This window comes from Siphateles boraxobius, unplaced genomic scaffold, assembly GCF_051911475.1.
Source record: "Siphateles boraxobius isolate OS27281-9 unplaced genomic scaffold, OSU_SipBor_1 56, whole genome shotgun sequence".
In the NCBI taxonomy this organism is placed as follows: domain Eukaryota; kingdom Metazoa; phylum Chordata; class Actinopteri; order Cypriniformes; family Leuciscidae; genus Siphateles; species Siphateles boraxobius.
In genome coordinates this window covers 5,947,469-5,965,013 of record NW_027509182.1, presented here as the reverse complement: position 1 = coordinate 5,965,013, position 17,545 = coordinate 5,947,469, and the positions used below count along the sequence as shown (strand labels likewise).

At 38.7% G+C, this 17,545-nt stretch overlaps 2 protein-coding genes across 16 annotated transcripts in view; both read right to left on the bottom strand.

Moving 5' to 3' along the window:
- gtf2ird1 (GTF2I repeat domain containing 1) overlaps positions 1-7,331 on the bottom strand; it is a 28,588-nt gene extending 21,257 nt beyond the window's left edge. For 2 of the 9 annotated variants that reach the window (XM_077206547.1, XM_077206551.1), the window contains exons 1-2: positions 6,889-7,304; positions 84-213 (exon numbers count right to left, since the gene is read on the bottom strand). In XM_077206547.1, the coding sequence (XP_077062662.1) occupies positions 84-209 (126 nt within the window). In that variant the 5' untranslated portion in view covers positions 210-213; positions 6,889-7,304. Of the gene's footprint in view, positions 1-83; positions 214-6,875 lie in introns of all 9 variants that reach the window. The other 7 variants (XM_077206552.1, XM_077206556.1, XM_077206554.1 and 4 more) reach the window with 6 other exon arrangements.
- A 1,926-nt stretch (positions 7,332-9,257) lies between these two features.
- clip2 (CAP-GLY domain containing linker protein 2) overlaps positions 9,258-17,545 on the bottom strand; it is a 56,589-nt gene continuing 48,301 nt past the window's right edge. For 3 of the 7 annotated variants that reach the window (XM_077206541.1, XM_077206543.1, XM_077206542.1), the window contains 4 exons: positions 16,277-16,436; positions 14,978-15,166; positions 14,775-14,837; positions 10,307-13,788 (listed from right to left, as the gene is read on the bottom strand). In XM_077206541.1, the coding sequence (XP_077062656.1) occupies positions 13,777-13,788; positions 14,775-14,837; positions 14,978-15,166; positions 16,277-16,436 (424 nt within the window). In that variant the 3' untranslated portion in view covers positions 10,307-13,776. Of the gene's footprint in view, positions 13,789-14,774; positions 14,838-14,977; positions 15,167-16,276; positions 16,437-17,545 lie in introns of all 7 variants that reach the window. The other 4 variants (XR_013195657.1, XR_013195658.1, XM_077206546.1 and 1 more) reach the window with 4 other exon arrangements.

Genomic DNA, 17,545 nt, shown 5'->3' with positions numbered 1-17,545 from the left:
CTGCAAACACAGTTTGATTCAAGTCATCCAGCACAAATAAGTAGCATAATACTCTCACTGTAAGTGTCTTTAAACAGTCTTACCACAGAGTCCAGAGCAGACACTAGGCTGGTGAGGATCTCTTGTCTGGCTGACACTTGGGGAACTTTGAGCTCTGGCCGAGAGTTGGTCCTCATCCCATCGCAGCCCAGCTTCCGTATCTGTGCCATTCTTCTGAGGGAAAAGACATGGAATGAAATGCAGGTCCATAACACCATATTTCATTTGACAAATAAATTGATACCGTAATTAAGCGACAGATGTACAATCTACTAAATAATGGCCAAAACAAAGCATCTCTTGCTTTTGAGTTGACCTGTACAGCAGGATACACAGAAAAACAAATAGCCAGCGCAATGTAGTCGTATTCACAAACATATGAGTCATGTCAGAAAACATTTTAATATGCAGATTTGGTGCACATTATTATTAACTTTGTTCTGCTGCTTCACATTGACTACGTTTACAAGCAGCCAATATTTGGGTTATGGTCGGGTTAAGGTCACTATTCGGGCTTCTGAAACATTAGGAATAACCCGTTTACATGCGTGAGCAGAGAGAGTTACTCCTGTATACATGGGATTGCAATATCCCGATGTAAACGGTGACGCACGGTTAGCGTCTGGACGTACGGACAACCTTAAGACGCAATATGCGTCATTTCCGACTCTTCTTCCTGTATCCAAAGACAACAACAACAACAGCAGCAGCACACGGATAATGAATAGTTCGGGGCAGATAGCGATAGCCTTTGTTTGCGCCTTTGGTGCTGGTACTGACCTCGCTCCAAAAGTATGCTGTGCTGCGTCTCGCCATGTTTACTTCCGGTATACTGCACGCGGGTTTTTGTATGCACCGAGAAGTTCCTCTACTCAAAAGACCAAGATTCCTTGCAAAAATTCGGGTTAGAAAAGGGGTAGCCTCCGGGATCATATCGGGGTTTTTAAAATCCGGGATATGAGCATATTCAGGTTTTTGTCGGTGTTTACATGGCCGTGCGCGACCGGGTTATTGATAATATTTCGGTTTTTAACTGGTTATTGGCTGCTTGTAAACGTAGTCATGTGGAAACATGATATTAAAAAAAATCTGGATTCTTTGATGAATAGAAAATTTGAAAGCATTTATTTTTAAACAGAAATCTTTTGTAACATCATAAATATAAGTCTTTAGGTACATTTAGGCACAACAATTTGCTAATTTATATATTTTCTTTTAGTGTGCCTGTAGGAAAGTTGTAACTCTATGCATATATTATACAATCTGAATTTTAAAAAAGCTTTTAAGGACATTTTAAGGTTAAGGATTTAAGAATAATGTGTTCTATGTAACATGGTTTTGTTGTTTGTTTGTTTATTTGTATGCATGTAATTATTATTAGCCTTTTCTGGGTTTGTGTCATACATTGAAATGAATTGTATGAAAAGAGGTCCTACAACAGATGGGATGGCCCACGCAGAGATCTGATCTCACCGTCATCAAATATATCTGATTATATGAAGAGACAGAAGCAGCAAAGTCGAAATCCACAGAAGATCTGTGGCAACTATTCCATCCTACCTGCAAACTACCCGTAAATATTGTAAATAGTGTACCAAGGATTGATTTAATAGAAAAAAACATTTCACTGTAAGGCAGTTTGTAAGTAGACTTCTGTATAGTACTGTATGCATACTAGATCTATATGAGTTCAAATCTACAAAGGGGTAATAATGTTTTAAAATAACAGTGATTTTTTTTAAAAGTGATTTTTCAATATTATTTACCATGGGATCTGCATCCTACACGGGTTAAAATTAGGGCTGTCAAAATTAATGTGTTAAGACATGAGATAATTTTTTTCAGTTTAACGCGCTAAAAATATTTAAAACAATTACCACAGCATTAGGTTTTTCAAGCACGACAAGACCTTTTTTTTTTGTGCATTTTAGTAGGGCAGGTAAAAATCTGAACCGACACGCCTGGGCCAGTAGAAATAAATCCTTAGCGTTGAGTCCTGATATATTAAACGTACAGCTAAATGTGACATTTATTACAATTGGTTTATGTGAAGATTGTTTTAAGTTCATTTTAATTTAATTAATAGTTGTTGTATTTTGTAAAGCCTGTTGTAATCACATTCTGATTCTGACATTGCTTTTTTTTTAAATACTTTCCATAATTTTCTATTCTTGACTGATCTTTTTTTCATAATTTTGTCAATAGATGAACTGTTCACTTTTTACCCACCATTGACGGGGCGTGAAAAGTGTTGATAAAAAAGAATACATGAAGCTAGAATACTTTTTATTTTTTTTAAAAGAGGCTTATTCAAAGCCATTGCAACATTCATTGCATATTAAAATATTCTCAACAAAATATTCTGGGGGCCATGAAACTTTTGTGAAAAGGATTAAAAATGCTGGCGGTGGCTGGCAACTTTTTTTCAAAAACGCTGGTGGGGAAAGTGTAAATGACTGATCTTGAGATGAGTCCTGTAGTCGTCCAATTTCACTCTCATAAGCTGACGTAATATATTTTAAAATTGACATGAGACTTTTATAAAATGTAGTTTGATCATTATCTTCTCTGTTATTTAAAAGATTAAGACAATTATCAAAGTTTGATAAAATATTGTTTAATTTTCCAATAAAAGATGATACATTTTTACCTGATTCGTTATATTTAATTACCCCTTGTCAGATGAATAGTGTTATAATTACGTGCAAAAACAAAACTTTTTTTTAATTAACTTAAAAGAGTAGAAAGGTTTCAAGTTTCAAGTAACTTTTTCAAATATTTCCGGCTGTACAAAACGTATTGAAGGATGGAAAAACCTATAAGAAGCTTTGGGAAGTGATAGTAATACCCTCTCCTGTGCTAATACACCAGAATCCGTCACACACATGTGAAAGTAGCTAATTACGATAAGCCTTTGTCAACCAATTAAAGCTAGCTCAGATTTTTGCCTTAAAACCCTTCATCCTTAATTTGTTCTCCTTGGAAGCAAGACAGGGCCTGGAAGCATGAGACCCCTAAAGTGAAGTACTTTACCCGTCCCTCTCGACAGACGCCCCCGGACGCCTCCAATCTCGATTTCAGCCACGTCGTCTCTAAACTACAGTGCTGTAAACTTGAGTACGGATGAGACTGGGTTTAAATATGAGCGCTAACGAAAGACGACAAAACTAAACAAAAACAACAGGGATGACAAATGTGAGCTGTAAAACAAATATATAAATAAACAACGCAATCCTAATTCCGGGCCTTGCGTTGACATGGCAACCGCAATCCGTTTCCTTGGAAACTAATCTCGAGGCATGTGAACAATGCAGCTCTGGCCTTTAATCTCTCCAGACACTGGGAGCCATTATCCCAGCCTCCGGGCAAAGCCAAAACCACAGACTGCACAGAGAGAGCCCAGTACTACTATTAGTCGTCTGAAAACCTCCAATAAATCCTGCAACAAGGCAAAGCCGGATGCCTCTGCCTGAGTGTAATATTACGTACAACACTGAAACAACAACAGCAGCACCTTGTTATCTCTAGTTCGCTTTCTGATTCATTCAAATAGCCAGATCTAAAGGCCCGTTCACACAAACAACCATAACTATAAAGATCACTATATTAGCGTCCACACCAGCAGACGACATCGTTCTGTTTATTCTAACGCACGCTGCACTTTAAATGCTCGAGCTCTTTAAAGTAGGACGGATTCTGATTGACTGTCAAAGTTTTTATTGTTCGTAAGCAAAGGAAAAACGATTTCCGTTTTTAGTACATCGTTGTAATGTGAAAGTTGTTTCTATGCCAAATTTTATTCAGTGCATGTGTATGACTTTTTTCTGTGGAACACAAAAGAGTATATTTTGAAGAATAGTAACCAAACAGTATTGGTTACCACTGACTTCCATGGATTTCGCAGACTATGATGACGCGTTTCCTCAGTTATTAACATCATAAATCCAGTTTTTCCTCTTTTGGAAAGTCATAGAAATACTATAATGGATGTTTTCTTTTGCTATTGGGGCAAATTTACACAAAAATCATATTTGACAAGAACTCCGGAACATGTGAAAGGGTCCATTTTATGAAACAAAACATTTCTAAGTAAATTATTTTATTTTTTCATGATTAGGTGAATTATCCCTTAAAGGTTTGGAGTTAATATTGAATCTTACCCGTCGTATATGATTGCCATAGCAAACGATTTTGTGTGCAAAGGGTTACGGCCATTTAACAGCTTCCTCTTGACACTTTTATGTTTAACTAAACGCTTTGAAAAAAAAAAAAAAATTCTTGAAACTTCCTCATTGAACAGGCTTATCTGCAGGGGAAACCACATCCATCTGACACCTTAAGCTGCATCTATAAATGACTTGTTATGTTCTCTACACTAAGCTTTCTTTTGCAGTAGTCAAAAGACATGAGTTAACTATAACAAATATATTTTTATAGGGTGAAAAAAAAAACTGGTGACACTCCTAAAAGAAATTGCAGGAAAAGTAGGATCCGGACTGACATGCTTAAATGCTCAGATTAATGACTTCCTCCTTGTTAGGAGTCCACCCTGCCAAACTACTTTTTTTTTCTTCATTCACGCTATCTGGGATCCTCAGCTCTGGGGGAAGCATAATGTAGCTGCTCCTTTACTTCTTGAATTACTGCCTGTTTGGTGCTTAAAGATATTACCGGCATCTCACGAAAGGGTAACGTGGGTTTTATGAGCGGTTTTGCCCTAAGAGGCTTGTGGTTCTGCCATTGATACACAATACTTCTGCTAATAGCCTTTATACAGATTCTGCTCACAGATCCCTTCAGAAACACAACTGTATCTAAGTCGTTCAGCTCAAGGGCTGATAATTGACTTTTAATTGGTCCTAACTCCTTTCATCCTGGACATTTTCCCCAAGGCCACACAAACCTGTTGCATCGAGCAAACACAAAGAACTGCGGCCTGCATGGCAAGATATTATTTAGCTAACATATGGGAAATTGTGGATTGAAAGACCCGTTTCAGCAGAATATGATCATTTCAATATTAAGAGCTCAAGTTTTTTAAAGCAATGACAAATGTCAATATTTAAACCAATTTATCTTTTAAAAAAAACAAAAAAAAAAAACATACTATGTCCATAAAATATGGTACTTTTAGTCTGATTTAGTAGTTCTCAACTTGTGATTTGCAGATCTGTTGGAGTAAAACAACACCAGCAAATAATAAAAATGCAACTAACCAAATACTTCGGATTACAAAAACATTGGGCTTAACATCATCTTAAGGGGCACAGAAAACAATTTCTGCTATTTAGCCTAATATCCAACATATGGGACTTTATGGATTGAAAGACGTATTTCATCAGAATGCAATCGAACATTTTTAAGCTGCGAATCAACCAGGTTTTCAAACCAATGTAATAGTAGACCTTGCAAAAAGTGCTGAAATCATGATATTTTCTACCATGGTACTGAATGTTTGCCATATTCATATAGAATTGAATTTACAAGGTAATTCAAATGATTCCACAGTACTATGACCAAAGGATATGGTCTTATTCAGTAGTTCTCACCAAGTGAGTTGCAGGTCTGAGTAAAACAATGCTAAATGCAAATAATAGAATTCAATAGCCATTTATAGCTAGGAATTCAAAATAGTTGTAGCTGTCAATGGAGGGACAAAAAAAACTTGCAGATTTCATTAAAAAGATCTTCATTTGTGCTCCGAAGATGAACTAAAGTCTTAAGGGTTTGGAACAACATGAGGGTGAGTAATTACAGAATTTACATTTTTGGGGGAAATATTCCGTTAATTCATGGAAAAATGGATAATTATCCCAGTGTTTTTTTTTTTTACCGTTTAATCTCACTTCTCCTGTTGTTTACAAATGAACAATATTTTAACATTTCTTATTCAGCCTACTTCTTAACAATAATTTCCCTCATGCACGTAATGGCAATATTAAAAACATCCCATATTTTATCATTTTCATTTAGTTGTGTTCACTAAACAATTGTGGTACTGTGTCAGATATAAAATCTGTGTGAAGAAAAACCATAGAGAAACACAGACAGCTATTACTGTTATACAGTGCTTGACAATGAGGCCCAATCCGACATCAAGTCATCCTGAGATAGTTCATGTTTCAGTTAGAGATTCATAGTGGGACAGCATGACATAAATCATAAACTCTCATGAATGGATCTGACAGTCGAGAAGTCCTTCGAGGAAAACTGAGCAAGTTTAGAGACATGTGATATTATTGTTCAGCCGCAAACTTACTGGGACACATCCAGTTATGCATAATCCACTAAAGCAGCCTTCATAGTAACGTTAGACAGATTAGCAGCAACTGATATGTGGATTTGACATTGTAAACATGACCTTCTCATGTCGAAAAACGTGTCCGTGACCACGCCAACGACGATTTTAATCAAACTGTACGAAATAAACACGACTAACTGTATTTTATTACCCTGCCAACAATGCAATTGCTCCATTTCGGCAACTTGCTAGCACTCCAATTGTGTTGCCATTTTTACAGCACAAACAAAATAAGAGAATTGGAGCTATTGTTAGACAAAAACGCGGAACGCAAAAGCGTTTAATTGTTTATCTTATCTACAGCGTATTATAACGCGTGTTACTTTCATAAAAGCGTATTAAACATCGCGTTGAGTGCCATACATTCGCGTTAGCATGATAGCAAGTGTGCTAGCACTCCTAGCCATCCTCCTCCCCCTAAATTATAATCTGTAATTTCACTTTTTCAACATCCATAAAAAGTCACGTGCTCAAGAACGATACTCGTAAATGTTTTTTCCATATATGCATACACAGAATTATCTTTAATCCGTACCAAGTTTAATTACCTTATGCTGTCAATCCCGGATAGGTTTATTCTCCGTTTAATCCAACAGTGCGCGCTGAATTCCCATCTAAAGAAAGGCGATAGCGACTTTATTAAATGTCATAATCTCGAATGGTTTGTAGTCTTTTGAAATGCAATCGACGTGGTTTATTTGGTCAATATGCCCCGTTTTCTTTCTGTTTTCTTTAACAGAGGAGTGTGTCCCCTTTCCCCTTTCTTTGTTCTGTAATCCAGTAAAATTGAAAGTCATTCGCCTCCGCTAATCCCAGCCCAACTCAACAACAGCATCTATTGGCTGTCATTTACATACAGGATTAAAGAACCGCTGGACCAGCAACACTCGCCGACACTCACAGGACAAATGTGAGCAACTAACTCTTTTGACATTGTGACTGTAACATGTCTATTTTTCTCTCTGCCCCTCGCCACAGCCCCCTTGTTATTGTTGCTTTATTTTAAGATGAACTAGACCGTTGCAAAATAGGCGCACACGGTTTAACTGACAACCTGTTTTATACAGATGGGTTTTGGAATAAAACAGATTCTATGAAACTGTAAATAGTTCTGATCATACGATGAAGATGTGGATATGCAATATGGATATCCATGATGCCCTCAGATGCCCTGGCCTGTGCAATGAATGTTTAATATTACGAAGAGCTGGTATTTTGACTTAGTCAATATATATATATATATATATATATATATATATATATATATATATATATATATATATAAATATAAAAGTAAATAAAGTAAATAAAAATGACAATAAAATGACAATCATTTAATCATTTACTCTTTAATTATAGCGTGTAGGGGGGAAAATGCATAAACCTCAGAGAAAGTTCTAGTACATTTTTTTTTATATATATATATATATATTAGGTATCTATAAAGGTGCTGGAACCATGTTATATATTTTTAATTTTTACAGCATTAATATCAATCTTAGTTAATATTAATCTCAACATTTACAAATACATTTTTTAAGATCAAAAGTTATTTGTGTTAACATGAAATGTTTTGTCAAGTAAAGGTTAATAAATGTTGTTCAAATATATTGCTCATAGTTTATGCATTAAAAGACTCAAATTGTAAAGTGTTTACTTACTAATATCAGAGACCCAAAACTGAGTGGGGCGGTTCCAAATAACAAACACTCATATTGATCTAACACTAGGTAGCGCTATCAGAATATTATTTACATTTTTGGCAATCATCTGGAACAGTATAAAAAAAAAGTTACTGAAGCTCTAGGTCAGGACAAACAAAACACGTTTCAGATTTAATTTTGATCTATAAAATAGTAAAATAAAAAAAAGTTATTTTCCAAGAATTAAGTCAATGAAGTTTCTTGGTGTGGCCAGTTATGTTCACAAAGTGCAACCTTAAAAATTGTGCCTGATAGACAGATATTTAGAGGGTATTGACCAAATTTCAACCAGTCATGCTCAGCGAACAAAAAACAGTCTTACATTTTATTTATACACATTATATCATTATAAATTCATTAATTTATACATTTATATAGGCCTATAGGCTACAAATTTCCACTGTAGTATTAATGTAGGACTAATAATATATTAATTTTGTATAATAGTTCAGCATGTGACAAGATATTAAGGAACAGACTTCAATTCACAGGTTGGCTGATTTTATTATTATTATTATTTTAATGTTATAGCTCCCCCTAACGGCGTAGCACTGTAATGCGTTCATCCCTTAACTCTTGTCATTCTGTAGTGGCTGGTCAATTACAATATATATGTTAAAAATCATGTTCTTGCTTGTCTTTCAGACATGTATACTCACTTGGACCTAGTACACTGCCCTCACAATATAAAGGCAAATTAGACTTGCAAAATATACGATATACCCACATCTTCCAAATGATTTGAGGAATGAAGATTAGATAACTTTTTACTAAGCATGTCTCATGAGGAAATATGGGATTCGGAAATATGGGAAAATTATTTTCAGTATTTTAGGTTTATTTTCTGAAACATTTCACTAGTACTTACTACTACGAAGTATGCTACTGTAAATACTTACACCTTTTAAGGATTTACATTTAGGATTGGGAGTAACATTTTAAGAATCAGCTACTGAAAATTCCATATTTGTTGACTACTAACCTGGTTATTGCTGCATCCAACAATGGTGGTAAAATGACTTTTTGAAAGAGCAACAGTAACCTTTTTATAAATGCTGAATTTAAAAGTATGACATTTTTAGGTACAAATATCACCATTTGAATGTTTTTACGTGTATATGGTATGTAGTGGTGACTTGGAAAGTGCTTATTTACAAACCTTTCCCTTTAGAAAATGAAAGGAAACCATTTGTTACAAATAATACACTACAAAGTTTTTCTTTTGTTAATGTTTAATTACTGATTTTGGAAACCATTACAGCAAGTGGTGAATGAAGTTTCCCAACAGATAAAAGGCATTTTTATCGAATCCAACTGCAATCTAAAGCAATTTTAAACAGCAAAACTTGGGGCCAGCCCTATCATTTTCCCTATTCTTATTGAAAACAAATGATTTCTAGTTCTAATGGCAATCACATCAGTATAAATTTGCTTTATGAGCAAACTTGACCTAATTGCACAGTATTTTTGTTTCATCCACATGATTTTTCAAAGGAGAGAATAAATTCTGGAATACCATTAGGCAGACACTGATTTATGGGACTGCAGTTATTGTTTGTACTGTTAAATCAGATTTTTTTTAGTTCATAACACAAAGATCTGTTTAGACAGAAAACTTATCAGAGAGAAAATGCCAAAAAGTCTTTTGTTCTTTTAAGGGGAGGCACTACAGGTGATCCTTTCCTTTCATCAAAACAAACTTACTTGCATATGACAAAAATATTAAAAATGCACTTTTGTCAAAAGGTTGTTTCCGTCAAAAGTTGTATGCATGTAAATAAACATGCTTCATGCTCTTTTATAAAGATTAAATTAAATCAAATAAAATGCTAATGAAAATAGCTAAATCTATTTTGAGTGGTGAAACAGAATTATTGTATTTGCTATAAGAGCAATATGTAACTTATGCATGTAGTACCTCCCCTTAAGATACTTCAATCACAACTCACCACCAGCTGAATTAAAAGACAAGCCAATCAAACGGATTCAGCAAATGATTCAAAACAAGAAATGAAAGCTGTTGGCTCATTGTTCATTTGAATTGAACTACAGGTTGGGAGTTGGCTTTGTCTGCTAATATTTTATAATATTACAAAGGTATGCACTAATATTGACTGAAACTGCAATACTGGTTCTTGAAGCTTTATGGTGCACCTTAACTTGCTAATTCTGTTGAACATTGTTGCTGAATGCTGTATAATTCATACATTAAAACTTATGTCTTGATAAAAAGAAGAAAAATCAACACAAGAATGAGCAGGTATGGAATAAGGGAGCCTGTTGGTTTTATTTACTTGTTTGCTACAGAATCTAGTGACCAGCCCAAGTCCTTCAAACCTTATTCTAAGAGTTGGCCAGTTTATCATTTTAAAAAAGGTGAAAAGCATAAATGGCAAATAAATTAAACAGTATAAATTGAGGCCAAAATGTTTTCTAAACAGCAACTGGTTACAACCAACTGGGAGTATAGCAGGGTATTGTTTGTTCCCTTTCATTCAGTCACTCCGAGTTACGTCAGTGATCGATGAAATGGGGTTTCGCTTAGAAGCCCATCACCTTCAAATTCTACAAAACGAGCCAATGTCAAGGAAATGCCATGGCTCTGCGGAATTTGCACAGCGCAACTCCGCCCCACCGTGTTAGTATAAAAGGAGTGACGCTGGCAATCTCGCATTATGTTTTTGCTTCGGAGCCAAGAGCTTCTCTTCTCTCCTCTGCAAGCCTGTGTCTGAGATCTTCAGTACTACGAGACGAGCAGCTCTCCAGTGTGTTGGTGCAATGGTACGTTCCAGCGAGATCACATTGCCTGCTGCTGATCTGTACAGTGATCTGCCAACAGTGTGTGTGCTTCTCACTGGGCGCTTCATCACTCTGCTGAACTTTCCCTCTCACAAAATGAGCTTGCGCGTGGCACGTCTTTTTAAAGATGTCTCGCCCGTCCACTTCTGGGTGCGGTCAATTTATTTTGCCATCTGATGGGCACAATCACTGCCTTGTGTGTTTGGGCTTAGATCACGCTAAGGTAGCATTTGTGGATGACTCATGTTTACATTGCGGGAACATGACCATTGAGGTGCTTCGGTCGAGACTCAATGACCTCCCTCAGCCACACCTCAATCTATCCCCTCCGCGAGAGGCGATACTTTGGCTGGTGGCCAGGATGACCTGAGGGTGACGGTGTGGAACAAAGCCCTGGCGATTCTTCCTCGGGCCACACCCCCCTCATTCAGGGTGAGATGGCGGGTCCGTTTTCGGACGCTCCCCGCATTTCATTCGGCGCTCCAGATGACGAGACTATGTCGATTGCCGCATCACAAGGTGGGCTGGAGTCTTCCGAAGATGAAGACTCGGCTGTGCAGCCGCCTTCGGGTGTGCCAGCATTGCCCGAGTCTGATCCGGAATTGACAGCGATGCTTTCCCGGGCAGCCGCAAGCATCGGAGTGGAATGGAATCCTCCACCTTGTCCCGAGCGCTCGCGGCTGAATGATTGGTTTTTGGGTGTGGCGAGGGGCCTGGCAGAGGATCTCTTTTTTCGGTATGGAAATCGACTTGGCCGCCATGTGCGTGCAGCTTACGAGCGAGTGTGCACAGTCACTGCTGACTTGCCTGAAACAAATTGAGGGCAAGAGTGCGGTTCCACTGAAGTTATTTCAGAGGCTCCTGGGGCATATGGCGTCCGCAGCTCGGACTGCTTCATGTGAGACCGCTTCAGCACTGGCTTCGCAATCGAGTCCCGAGATGGGCATGGCAACCAGGCACGCTCCGAGTACCTGTGACTCGGGCCTGTCGTCAGACCTTCACCCGGTGGTCGAACCTCTCCTTTCTACGGGCCGGAGTTCTCTTAGAACGAGTTTCCAGGCATGTTGTTGTATCAACAGGTGCCTCCACCACGTGCTGGGGTGCCATGTGCAATGGACATGCTGCCGTGGGCACCTGGATAGGACCCCAGCGCCTTTGGCATGTCAACTGCCTCGAGTTGCTGGCAGTACGTTTGGCTCTGCACCGCTTCCGAGCATTGCTCAATGACCAACACGTACTAGTCCATTCTGACAACACCGTGACAGTAGCGTACATCAACCGACAAGGTGCTCTGCGTTCCTGCCGTATGTCGCAACTCGCCCGTCATCTCCTCCTATGGAGTCAGAAGCATCTGAGGTCGCTTCGAGCCATTCACATCCCGGGAGAGTTGAAACGTGCAGCCGACGAGCTCTTGCAGTTTCAGCCACTTCCTGGGGAATGGAGACTCCGTCCCCAGTCGGTTCAGCTGATTTGGGAACAGTTCGGCGACTCACAGGTAGATCTAATTGCCTCCCCAGACTCTTCTCACTGCCGCTGGTTCTATTCCCTGACCGAGGGGACCCTCGGCACACATGCACTAGCACACAACAGGTCCTGTGCAAGATCAGGGAGGACGAGGAGCAGGTAATTTTGGTTGCGCCTCATTGGCCCACCCGGACTTGGTTCTCTGAACTGGTGCTCCTCGCGACAGCCCCTCCCTGGCCGATTCCTCTGAGGAAGGACCTACTTTCTCAGAGACGGGGCACCCTCTGGCACCCACGTCCCGATCTATGGGACCTGCATGTATGGCCCCTGGTAGGGACACAGCAGGTTTGAGTAGCCTACCACCTCAGGTGGTGGTAACCATCACTTCTGCTAGAGCCTTGTCCACGAGACCCGCCTATGCCCTGAAGTGGAACCTCTTCGTCACTTGGTGTTCTTCTCGCCGAGAAGATCCCAGAAAATGCCTGATTGGATCAGTGCTCTCCTTCCTCCAAGAAGGGTTGGAACGAAGGCCGTCTCATTCCACCCTGAAGGTTTACCTGGCCGCGATCTCTGCCCACCACGACCTTGTGGAGTCGAAAACAGTAGTGAGGGGGGTGGGGAGACTAAATCCTCCTCGCTCTCCTCTCGTACCCTCTGACCATCTGACCCTCTTTGTCTGTTATTGTGGGAAGCTGAAGGGAAAGGCTATCTCCAAGCAAAGGTTGTTTAATTGGATAGTGGACGCCATTGTCTTGGCTTACCAGATGCAGGGTCGACCATGCCCCCTTGGTGTGAAGGTACACTCCACCCGGAGTGTGGCTTCCTTTTGGGCTCTAGCGCATGCCAGAGACATCTGCAGAGCTGCAGACTGGGCGACACCGAACACATTCGGGAGATTTTATAATCTCCGGGTAGAGCCAGTGTCCGCTCATGTACTCGCTTCCTCTTTATACCCACGTGGTGGGGCGGAGTTGCGCTATGCAAATTCCACAGACCCATGGCATTTCCTTGCCATTGGCTCGTTTTGTAGAACTCGAAGGTGATAGGCTTCTAAGCGAAACCCACATTTCGCCAGTCACTGACGTAACATCTCCATTCCCTCCTCAGGGAACGAGGGTTATATATGTAACCGAGACGTTTTCCTGACCAACACTCTCTCGTTTGTTAAGTCAGACATCATTGTCCATCTCGGAGGTAGTCTACAGGATCGGTGTGTCAGTTTGTCCGTGTTGTACCATTGACCTTAAAACCACTTTATGTCTTTTATAGCATCTCAGATCATTTTAGATATTCTTCAAATTGTGGTTTCTGTTTGTTCATTTATAAAGTTGTTGTTTTGGTGTTAACCGTAAACAGAAAATAAGATGTCCAGTGAAGCATTAGTCCAAAGGTCTAGGCATCAAATTGGCTTCTTCTTTCCCATTACACCTCCATTCTTCCCTAAACATCCAAGAACTGTTTTAGCCCTCATCAGTGTTGTTCCTAGAAAAAGAAATAGAGTTTAGGATAATAAACAAATATTAGGATTCTCCATTATTATTTGAACAGAGTAAAAAAATCTATTGTTGCTAGTTTAAGAGCTATCCAGTTGAAGTCTCAGGGTACGTTTACACGACAACGACATGCTTAAAACGTAGAAGTTTTTCCTTTGAGTTTTCCGCACACAGACAACATAGTCAAAACGATTCACACGGATCTGCGAAAACGACTAAAACTAGTAGCCAGTAAAGGGCTGTTTACACGACACTGTTTCCAACTAAAAACTTAAGCGTTTTGGCCGTTCATTTACATGACAACGGCATTTTGGTGCCATCTAATGGCCTGGCAGCAGAATACAACGTTTTTAGTCTTTTTCCCAGATCCGTGTGAATTAGGATCGTTTTGATAATGGTGTCGTCTGAACGCGGAAAATTCTAAGGAAAAAAGCATATCGTTGTTGTGTAAATGAGAAGTTTACACTTTCTATGCTTTGAGCTGTTTATGAAGTAGGTAGACTCAGCTGTGAAGCAATCAGTGAGGTTCTACTTAATACGCAAAAATTACTGCAGTGACAGCTCTTGTGTGAAGCCTGAAAGCCTTTTCTCCCTTTCTACTTTCTAGTTTTTCAGGCGAAACAAAAGTGCCACCAGTTCATCTCTGTTCGCCTCCTCTCACCCTCTCTGTCTGACTGTAACTGTCTAAGCGGTCAACAAAGCTGACTTAATTTCTGCCTTTGTAGTCAGTCAAAAACTTAATGTTCTGGCTTTGACTGAAAGATGGATCTCAGCAGACAACACTGTTACTCCTTCAGCCCACTTCACTTTCCAACATTTAGAACAACACCTTGCTTCCTAATCTAGTTGTCAAATACACCTGGCATTGTATATTCTGAATATTGTTGGCTCCTTGAAAAATTGCTTTTGTTCCTCTCTTGTAAGTCACTTAAAATAAAAACGTCAGCTAAATACATGAATGTAAATCTAATTAACCTCTTGTGTGAAGGAAGTGTCTTCTTGATGAATTCCATTTGCAGAATTTGCACTAGCATGTGCCTGTGAAGATGAAGAAAGAGCGAAATAAACCATTTCAATAGTTATTATACTGTTGGACTTTGTTAGTGTACAAATTATAAATGGGGACAAAACTGCCTGTAGTTGAAGAAACACCAGCAGTAGCAGGTTGAGGTGTTTACCTGGTTCTTGTCTGGACGGGTACGCATGGCCTGCACTAGCTGGTCCACGTGTTGGTTGTGTTCCAGAGCGTTCCTCAGGGCATCTTCTGTGCTCAGCAGCCTTTGACGCAGACGGGTCACCTCTGTGTCTGAAGCAGATGGGTCCATCATAGAGTATCGGCGGTGGTCTGGAGACGACCTTTCCCGACTCTGATATAATGAAATTGTAAAAATTAAAAGGGATGAACAATATATCAGTGCACATATCGGTGTAAGTATAAAGTGTGGTGCAAACTAGTGACAGTAAAGATGCTTACATTGTTACAAAAAATCTATTTCAAATAAATGATGTTCTTTTTAACCTTCTATTCATCAAATAATCCTGAAAAACTTTCATGGTTTCCAGAAAAATATTAAGCAACTAGACATGATTATTGAGCAGCAAATCAGCATATTAGAATGATTTCTGAAAGATCATGTGAGACTGAAGATTGTGGAGTAATGATGCTGAAAATTCAGCTTTGCTGTCACAAGAATAAATTGCATTATGAAATATATGAATTAAAATAGAAAACAGGTTAAAATTGTTACATTTTTAAAAATCGTACATTTTAATTTAAGGGTGCTTTCACACTGGCAGTTTAGATCAAAACGGAGCACGGTTCGCATGACAAATTGCTAATGTGAAAGCTGTCATGCGGACCTGGGTGCACACCAGGGTACCAAACACGAGACTTCCTGAAGAAGGTGGTCTGAGATTGGTTGCACTCGAACTGTGGTTTGGTTGTACTCACCATTCACGTGCGCACTTGTTTAGGAAGAAAACTAATCTGCACATATGTTTTAGCCGAAAACGATTTATTTAGTTCAAGAAAACACACGTAAGGGATGATAGTATTGATCATTTACCTCGGATATAAGCGAGAGTTAGCCTGCAGTGTAATCGCACATAGCGAGTGCAATAAAGGCCGAAAATAAATGGCAATCCGCTATCTCCTCTAAAGATTCCATTTGCAAGCAGCAGAAAGCTTCCTTCATGCAACGCACATACAGTAAATAGCAAAATAGCACCAGATTAAGAAAAAAACAATATATGGACCGTGTTCTGTTTCCTATCATGTAGAGTGCACATTAATGATGACGTAAGATGAACGTAAGTGCACCAGGGTCCGATAGAATCAAGTTAAGTGTAAAACCATCGCGCTCGGACCACAGAAAACGTCCTGTGTGAAATCCCCCTAAAAGTGTCAATGACATAAGATGTTTTTCATAAAACACTGACAACAGCTGCAGTTTCAGGTTTCTGCCCACGTGTCTTACCAGCAGTAAAAGTTTCTCCCGGAGGGTTTTAATGTCATCCTGTAGTTTCTGCTCCTTCAACCTCCACTCTGCTCTGTGAACTTCACGGCTAATGTCCCGATCCACTCCTGCAGAGTGGCGGGGAGATTCCAGCAATAACACCCGAAGCTCATTCAGGCTCCTGATACGCATTCCCATTCACACACACAGGAAAAAAAAACATTGCATAAAACTAAATATTAAAAAAATAATTTTTATATTAAAAAAAAAAAAAAAACATTTTCTATATATCTTAATCATTTGTGACCCTTGGATCACTAAACCAGTCACAAGTAGCACGTGTATATTTGTGGTAAAAGCAAACAATATATTGTATGGGTCCAAATGATCGATTTTTCTTTTATGCCAAAAAACATTAGGCTATTAAGTAAAGATCATGTTCCATGAAGATATTTTGCAAATTTCCTACCATAAATATATAAAACACTTATTTTTGTGAGTGAATGCAGCACAATCGCGAACATAAACGGATAACTTTAAAGGCGATTTTTTTGCACCCTCAGTTTCCAGATTTTCAAATAGCTGTATCTCAGACAAATAGTGTCCTATCCTAACAAACCATACACAAATGGAAAGCTTATTTATTCAGCTTATATTAATCTCAATTTCAAAATGGACCCATGTGACTGGTTTTGTGGTCCAGGGTCGCATTTGTTAACAAACATGTATTCTTTACCTCGATGAGCTCATTGTTTCTGCCTTAAATGAATACATTATTATCCAACTGTGTGATTTGTATATGTACATTTCTGAAATACATAACTTGGACACAGTCACCTCTGATAACAGATCACTCTAAATTGTAATGTAGAGATGCATTTTCTGTAAAGCTGCTTTGAAACAATATGTATGGTGAAAAGCGCTATACAAATAAATCTGAATTGAATAGAAAATTAAACTGTGGCTGTAATAAAAATGGTTTTTAAGACAGATTTATTGAAACATACATTAAATAATGAAGACAATAGGTGAAGTAAAACATATAATGAATATTATTTTGAATGTTTAGCAAAAAAAAAAAAATTCTAGCTTGAACATCGAATGGTTCCTGCGATAATGTTACGTGACATTGTTTGCAATTGTTTTGTTGGCATTGTTTTATTTACACATTGAGTGTCAATTTCAGTAAATTGTTTCTTTATGATGTTATTTCATGTTTATTTCATGCTATAAATAGTAGAAAAGAGAAAGAGCAGAACCGCACTGCCGTTTGAACTGAGGATGATACAG